This window comes from Phoenix dactylifera, chromosome 18 (assembly GCF_051530095.1).
Source record: "Phoenix dactylifera cultivar Ajwa chromosome 18, Ajwa_hap1_PhDact_Kaust_v1.1, whole genome shotgun sequence".
Classification (NCBI taxonomy): Eukaryota; Viridiplantae; Streptophyta; class Magnoliopsida; order Arecales; family Arecaceae; genus Phoenix; species Phoenix dactylifera.
This window is the reverse complement of record NC_143207.1, coordinates 15,891,861-15,899,988: the sequence shown is the minus strand read 5'-3', so window position 1 is coordinate 15,899,988 and position 8,128 is coordinate 15,891,861. Positions and strand designations below refer to the sequence as shown.

At 44.8% G+C, this 8,128-nt stretch overlaps 3 protein-coding genes across 9 annotated transcripts in view; 1 reads left to right on the top strand and 2 right to left on the bottom strand.

The window, feature by feature from the left end:
- The first annotated feature begins 1,000 nt into the window (after nucleotides 1-1,000).
- On the top strand, nucleotides 1,001-7,573 carry LOC103703268 (putative lipoxygenase 5). The gene is made up of 9 exons (XM_008786051.6): nucleotides 1,001-1,617; nucleotides 1,954-2,234; nucleotides 2,514-2,751; nucleotides 3,643-3,966; nucleotides 5,055-5,140; nucleotides 5,267-5,374; nucleotides 5,533-5,837; nucleotides 5,979-6,245; nucleotides 6,583-7,573. Exons 1-9 carry the CDS (start codon nucleotides 1,245-1,247, stop codon nucleotides 7,337-7,339), a joined length of 2,739 nt encoding a protein of 912 aa, XP_008784273.4. The 5' UTR covers nucleotides 1,001-1,244; the 3' UTR covers nucleotides 7,340-7,573.
- LOC149750956 (phospholipid:diacylglycerol acyltransferase 1-like) overlaps nucleotides 2,116-8,128 on the bottom strand; it is a 33,745-nt gene continuing 27,732 nt past the window's right edge. For 2 of the 7 annotated variants that reach the window (XR_016398944.1, XM_089928346.1), the window contains one exon: nucleotides 2,116-2,250. Coding sequence is in view for 2 of the 7 variants with exons in the window: in XM_089928346.1 (XP_089784472.1) it covers nucleotides 2,224-2,250 (27 nt within the window). In the remaining 5 variants the exon portion in view is untranslated. Of the gene's footprint in view, nucleotides 2,251-5,136; nucleotides 5,319-5,364; nucleotides 6,276-8,128 lie in introns of those variants that run through there. The other 5 variants (XR_016398941.1, XR_016398945.1, XM_089928345.1 and 2 more) reach the window with 4 other exon arrangements.
- The window catches only part of LOC149750957 (uncharacterized), a 23,478-nt gene continuing 22,796 nt past the window's right edge, over nucleotides 7,447-8,128 (bottom strand). The window contains exon 3 of the mRNA XM_089928524.1: nucleotides 7,447-7,488. Within this exon, the coding sequence (XP_089784650.1) occupies nucleotides 7,447-7,488 (42 nt within the window). The remainder of the gene's footprint in view (nucleotides 7,489-8,128) is intronic.

Below are 8,128 nucleotides of genomic sequence, written 5' to 3'. Positions count from 1 at the left end.
GTTGCAATGGAGTTAGCTAATTTAAAGTTACGCTATTGGTAAAACTGAGATAGAAATAGTAGTGAACCACTATGACTGGCATCCAAATTTTCATCCTTGTCTTTTGACTCTGAAATCACTTTTCAAATGAACTACTTTTATATCTCCTTTGTTTTTGGTGCTTAGATCAATATATGAAAGCTAGGCCTCAATCACCATCCTAGCCTTATACCTACATCCACACTCTACCACACAAATTCGCTCAATCACCATCCTTGCTTTACAAACTTAAAACCTTTAGTTGCCATGAAAGTGACTTAAAGCTATAATGTACTCATTGGAAAGGAGCAATCTCACCAACTAGGAGTCATCTAGATAACCATAAGATCTCAAAATTGATAAATACATCATGGAAGATTCAAATTTTTATGAGCACAAGCAAACCTCTGCTTCTCCCTAAATAAAGTCATATGCGGATTTGTTAATACAATATACCACCAACCATCAACCATTAGGACATAATGAAACTTTATACAGCTATAGTAGTGCTTTAAGTGACATAATCCTTTTATCACATTAAATTATCTTTTAAGCTTAGCTTGCTAGCAACAAGTCTTGATGCCTATCCTTAAAACCTAGATTTAGGATTGGAGATTTTCATGGATATCATAGGAGAGCTATCTTGATTGCATAATTCATTTCTTATAGGACTCTTTTTACTAGAAATACTCAGAAAGAGCACTAAATCTGATCTCTTGCAAAGTTTTATCTATGTATAGATTCATATATCTTAATAGTAATTTTATAAATAGAAAGCTTGTTCTAGCCATAATTGCGAGACATACTCGGGCACAAACTAAATACGGAATATCAACACAAGAATTTTCCCACAATCATGTAGCTATGGCTACTTTAGGCTTGAGTGCCAAAGCCAAATCCTACCCCTTTTCCTCCCTCCCCTTTTTGTGGATGGGGCACACCACTACTCCAGCTGGTCCACCAATCACAGCACTACACCTTTTTGATGGCAAAACCTTTTTGCTCATCTGGGACTGAAATGTCATTTCAGATAGGGTAGGGGTATAAGCGTCCATTTAACGACCAAAACGACCCCCAATTCCTCTCTTGCGTAAAAGAGGCCCTCTCCTCTCCCCTCTTCCCACCAAAATATTATAAGGAACCAAACCAACAGAGCAAGGAAGCAGAACACCCAGCTCTCTGTTTGATCCACAAAGGTGAGATCTTGGAAAGAAAAAATATAGCTAATGGCGGCTTCCATCGAGATTTTGGGTACTTCTTTGATCCAAAAATCACCCCTCCTTCCTTCTCCGAGCTCTCGAATGCTTCGAGGGGAGCAGAGCTTGCTCTGCTTCCCCTCTGCTTTGTTTCCATTGAGACAAAGGAGTCTTTGTGGGGTAAGGAGAGTTGCGAGAACACCAACAGCGGCGGTGGTCACGAAAAGAGTGACGAAGGTGGCGGCCGAGAAGCCGGTGACCTTTAAGGTCCGGGCGGCAGTGACGGTGAGGAAGAAAAAGAAGCAGGATTTCAAAGAGAAGATTGCGAGCCAGCTCGATGCCTTCTCTGATCAGATTGGTAGGAACGTTGTTTTGGAGCTTGTCAGCACCGAGATCGATCCACGTAAGTCCATGTCCTTTCCAATTTCTCGAGATTTATTTCAACTTTTTGCTGTTTTGGTTTGATTACTGGAACGTTATTTGTTTGTTCATTCATTTAGCAAAAAAATGTTTTTCTTTGCATTTTTTTTTCCATTGAGCTGGAGCTTCTTGGAGGAGACCATTGGTTGCAATACTTTGACCTGCTTGCTTACCGTACCCACCTGGAACTAAATATTTCTAAACAATATAAATTGGTTTCATGACTTTTCTTCATTAGATTCTACTCTTCTTTTCTCTAGTATTTTGATTGAGTTGTTAATTTTACCTCTGATCCCCAATTGCTTCTTCAATACCAAAGGGACACAGAGGCCAAAGACAAGCAACCAGGCAGTTCTCAGGGACTGGTTTAAGAGGAAGAATGGAAGGGGAGAGAGGGTGGTGTACACAGCTGAGTTCATGGTGGACTCCAGCTTCGGCATGCCGGGAGCCATCACGGTGCTCAACCGGCACCAGAGAGAGTTCTTCTTGGAGAGCATCGTCGTCGAGGGCTTCGCTTGCGGCGCCGTCCACTTCTCCTGCTACTCTTGGGTCCAACCCACCAGAATTCACCCCAACAAGAGGGTCTTCTTCAGCAACAAGGTCTCCCATCCCTCCTCTGTATACATTTTTTTCAAAAATGATCATAACAATAATTAACACTAATCATGATAATACTTAAAGTATTATAGTTGCAATAAACAAATTGTATACACAATTTGATGATTAACAATAACAACTAGCAGTTATAATGATGCAAATATAGGCTTTAATACTTTAAATTATATGGTTACTGCTATTTTTGAAGCCACTAGAACTTGTAGTCCATACTAGTTGCCTTAATTAATGAGCCTTTTTGTCTTAATGGTTTGGTTGGAGCAGCCCTATTTGCCTTCAGAGACACCCCCTGGCCTGAAGGAACTCAGGGAAATGGAGCTGAAGGAGCTGAGGGGCGGCGGCACGGGGGAGAGGAAGCTCACTGATAGAATTTATGACTATGCTACTTACAATGACTTGGGCAACCCCGACAAGGGGATCGAGCATGCGCGGCCGGTCCTTGGAGGAGAGAAAACACCATATCCAAGGAGATGTAGAACAGGGAGGCCACCAACCAGTGCAGGTAATGGCACATTTCTATCAGATTGGTATGGTGATAGTGAATTCTTTTAAGACAAAGGCATGGGTGTCAACAAATGACAGTAACTAAAATGTGGAGATATTTTATAAATTTATATAGGTTAGGTTGAATTCACCAGTTGGTTTGCTTTCTGAAGTTGATCCTAAGCTAAACTTTGTTCTGCACTAAGTGGCAAAATTTGAGGCCAGGGTTGGACTAAAATTTGGCAGATGGAACAAAGACATTCTTCAGTATTAGAATACTTATCCATCAATTGGGTTGTTCACTATTTACATTCAAACACTGAACCTCTCTCTAGCACTAAGGACTAAGAACCTGCAAACTCTGAAGTCCTATTGGCATCAAATTATGATAATTTGCTTTCAGAAGTAGGATAATTAATAGCCAGATAAATTGACAGGTATATTTATAATGACAAGGGTTACACATATTGAAACAATATACTGTCACCATGCACATATCTCTTGCGTCGGCAAGAGCTGGATGCCGGTCAGAGTTGTATGTGTTCTCAATTGCTTCCATGGAAACAATATTCTTCTGGTTTTTCAGTATAAAGTTTTTGACTAGTAAAGCCATGCAATCCTATGGAGTGTTTGACTTGGCCACATGGAATAAGTGCAAGAGGATAGGAGGAACGGGTCTTGATTCTGGTCTGAAATGATCAAGTCTAATCCTTCTTTAATCCCTACCAACCCTAACTGACCAAATTAACAACAAAAATGACCCCAAACATGTATACACTTCCATGAAGCCAACTTTGTGGAACACCAATACCTTTCAGAAGACAAAGAATTCTGTAAACAAAAGCTTCCTGATATCTTGAATTAACAAGAATCTTATGACATTCTTATTGATCAACCATTTGTGCTGCAGATATGCATGCGGAGTGCCGGGTGGAGGATCCATTGCCAATATATGTGCCTCGCGATGAAGCATTCGAGGAGGCGAAGCAAGAGATGTTATCGGCAGGTGCACTGAAAGCAATGCTCCACAACCTGTTGCCTTCTCTTGTTGCATCCATCTCCCCGGAGAGCCATGACTTCAAGGCCTTCCATGACATCGACAACCTCTTCAAAGAAGGCCTTCGCTTGAAGCAGACCTTGCAAGACCAGCTTTTCCATAAGATCCCATTTGTGAGCAAGATTGAAGAGTCAAGCCATGGCCTGCTCCGATACGACACCCCCGACATCATAACAAGTAAGCTAATAAGCACCTTCTCCTTAATCATACAACTGTTTGACAAAACTCAATTGAGATAGTTTGAGCATGTCAAAGTCCATGGATGGAAGAAATCCATTGCTTTCAATTAAATGCACATTTCCTGTGCCATCTAACTTTGACATCATTTGTGTCAAACCTCGAGCTAAAAGCAAAGAGTCTGGAACTACATCCTGCAAGCCCTTAATTATTGGAAGTCATGGACATCAAGCATCTTGGTTGTGGGCGATTGCACCTGCTCGCTACCGATCACCATGCCTAACGTGGCACTTTTATGCACATAGATCTTGGCCTCCTTTTGATGAATGCGACTCGATGCTGATGGCTAGTACAAGTTACGTTCCATTCCATATGCCATTTTATATAGTCCCGAGACCAAGACCCATCTTCATTTCAACAAATGGAAGGTATATGCTTGGTTCGAGTAAACACTTTTTCAAATTCTACCTCCAACAAGGTAAAAATTGGAACGAGATGCTACCGATGATGGCGCAAGAGCGTATTCGAGTGATGAAATTTTTATTATTAGCATGGATCCTCTTTATTTGAGTTCTTTGATCTTCTATAAGTATCCAAAATCTATCTAAAAAATAATCGATGTGGAACACGAGTCCTCATATCCTCGCTCCAATTTAAGCCCGAACGTCCTCGTCATGCTGAAAATTTAAATGTTCAAATCCATTCAAATCTAATCATAAGCATAATGATCGGTCCATGGTCAACCCAATGGATCCGTGCTATAGTGTTACCTAGTCCACATAGGTTATAGGTTGGATTCGCTCTGATATCATTTGTAACACTTCAAGACCTTATCCAAAATAGCTAGCCGGAAAATATTATTTGGGTTCCTTAATCCTATATAAATACTCAAAATCTAGCCAACGAATAACCAATATAGCACTAAACACATGTCCGCATGAGTCCTCACAGTTCATACGAAGCCATGTTGCCTCAGATTTCTACGCGGGATCACCACAGTATATCATTTGCAATCATACGGTCATCATAGCTCTATCTTTGTGCTGTATATCTACTGACCATTGGTTTTCTCGGATGCCTTCTTGCAGAGGACAAGTTTGCATGGCTGCGCGATGATGAATTCGCTCGACAAGCACTCGCCGGCATTAACCCCGTCAATATCGAGCGGCTTCAGGTAATTATAACATTTCCAAGGATGAGTTCTCTTCGTTTCAGTAAAAAATTGGCTTAAGTTATTTTCAGGTTCTTGGAAGTGAGAAATTCGCAAATATTAAGGGTTTATTTTTTTTGTTCCCTTCAGGTATTCCCTCCTGTTAGCAAGCTCGATCCTGCCATCCATGGTCCACCTGAATCTGCCATCAAAGAAGAACACATCATCGGCCATCTCAATGGCATGTCAGTCCAACAGGTAATTCAATTCTTTTGAGAAAGAAACAAGTTGATACACTCCTGTTGGAATGCTTTTGTATTGGAGCCTACAATTAAGGCTACTTTGTCAGATTAAATGCTATCAGATTTTCCCATATTTTGCTGATTTTTTGTTCAAACTTCTCATATATATAACAGGCATTGGAGGAGAACAAGCTTTTCATCTTGGATTACCATGATGTTTACCTCCCATTTCTTGACCGGATCAATGCACAAGATGGAAGGAAGGCCTATGGTACAAGAACTCTCTTCTTTCTCACTCCACTTGGGACTCTAAAGCCAATAGCCATTGAGCTGTGTCTCCCACCGGCAACACCTGGTTGTTCAAGGGCCAAACGTGTCCTCACGCCACCCATTGATGCCACTAGCAATTGGCTATGGCACCTTGCCAAGGCCCACGTCTCCTCCAATGATGCTGGTGTTCACCAACTTGTCAACCATTGGTAAGTTCCATCCACTCATATACCAAGTAAATCATGAAAGTTGGTATGGGTGTAGCCTAATGAAGTCTAATAGATTGCACCTACTTCAAATTTGCAATTCAAGCGACGACATGATAACATTTTAGTCGAAATTGGCTGCAGGTTGAGGACCCATGCATGCATGGAGCCCTTCATAATAGCCGCACATCGACAATTAAGCGCCATGCATCCAATCTTCAAGCTGCTCAAGCCCCACATGCGGTACACCCTTGAGATCAATGCTCTCGCTCGCCAGATCCTCATCAATGGCGGCGGAGTCATCGAGTATGGCTTCACCCCTAGATCTTGTTGCATGGAGATCAGTGCCTCTTTCTATCGGGACCACTGGCGTTTCGACCGAGAGGGCCTCCCTGCCGATCTCATTAGAAGGCAAGTATCGATCGATTACCTTCAACTTGACTTTGTTACACACAACCATCACCAATGTTGCTGACATAAGTTTACAACATTCAAGAACAATTTAATCAAAAATCGAAAAACACAAAATTAGAAGTAATATTATGTTTTCCATCACTAAGGAAAAATATTTCACTAGCAAATCAAACATGGCTAGCCAAGTTTATGACTAAATTAAACAAGAATAGTGCTTTGCAATTATTCAACAAGAATCTATGAAAAGAAAAGAGATATTAATATATTTCACTTCAAATGATCTCCCAATTTGACAATATTAATATATATTTGATGTTATTTTGTGGGACAACAGAGGCATGGCCATAGAGGACCCTAGCCAACCCCATGGGCTGAAGCTTGTGATAGAGGACTACCCCTACGCCAACGACGGCCTCCTCCTGTGGTCCGCCCTCGAGTCGTGGGCCCGGACCTACGTCCAGGCCTACTACCCAACCCCGCACGCGGTCCAAGCCGACTCCGAGCTCCAAGCCTGGTACGCCGAAGCCGTCGACGTGGGCCACGCCGACAAGAGCAGCGCCGACTGGTGGCCCCGGCTCGGCTCCCCGGCCGATCTCGCCTCCATCCTCACGACCCTCCTCTGGCTCGCGTCGGCTCAGCACGCCGCGCTCAACTTCGGCCAGTACCCGCTCGGCGGCTACGTCCCGAGCCGCCCCCCGCTGATGCGCCGGCTCGTCCCCGCCGAGGGCGACCCGGAGTACGAGAGCCTCCTCGCCGACCCCCACCGATTCTTCCTCTCGGCGCTGCCGAGTTTGACGCAGGCCACCACGTTCATGGCCGTCATCGACACGCTCTCCACGCACTCTTCGGACGAGGAGTACCTCGGGGAGCGCCGGGATTCGTACACGTGGACGGGGGACGACGCGATGGTGGACGCGTGGCACGACTTCGCCGAGGAGGTGAGGCGCGCCGACCAGGAGATCGCGCGGCGGAATGCCGACCCTGCGAGGAGGAATCGCTGCGGCGCCGGGGTTTTGCCGTATGAATTGATGGCGCCAAGTTCGCCGCCCGGGATCACCTGCAGGGGAGTGCCCAACAGCGCCTCCATTTGAGAGGCCTCTCTTTTTTATTGGTTTTCTTTTTTAATTCATAAAATAGCTTTGATTTTTCTTTTTTGTCTTTTTTTTTAATGAGAAAGAGGGAGGGTTTTGGGGGCCATTTATGGGTAGTGTAGTATATTGTAAGCAAATATGTGATAAGGCTGTTTACATAATAAAAGATAAAGCATATGGATAGTGTTGCGGGGACGGACGCTTTGGCCGGAGCCTCACGCAACAGTTAGCCCACATTAAGCTAGCAGAAAAAGAGGACTGCGTTCCTCCCGAGGTATTGTCCGCTTTGGGCGCTCCGGCCCGCGCGTCCAGCGCAGACGGGGGGAGACTGGTGCCCTCACGGTTTTGTCCCACAAAAGGGCCCTCGAGAGGAAAGGATTTCCACCCCCCATTTAAGGCACAGAACCTTTCCGCTACTAGCCGATGTGGGACTAAATTCGGGTGCACCCCCCCCCACAACATAGCCCCCCTAGCGGGAAGGTTCCTGTGGCGCCTCCCAGTCCTAGGGGGTAGTCTGCGGCAAGGGGCGCGGCCCTCCTTCTAGCGCCAATCTGTTGCGGGGACGGACGCTTTGGCCGGAGCCTCACGCAACAGTTAGCCCACATTAAGCTAGCAGAGAAAGAGGACTGCGTTCCTCCCGAGGTATTGTCCGCTTTGGGCGCTCCGGCCCGCGCGTCCAGCGCAGACGGGGGGAGACTGGTGCCCTCACGGTTTTGTCCCACAAAAGGGCCCTCGAGAGGAAAGGATTTCCACCCCCCATTTAAGGCACAGAACCTTTCCGCTACTAGC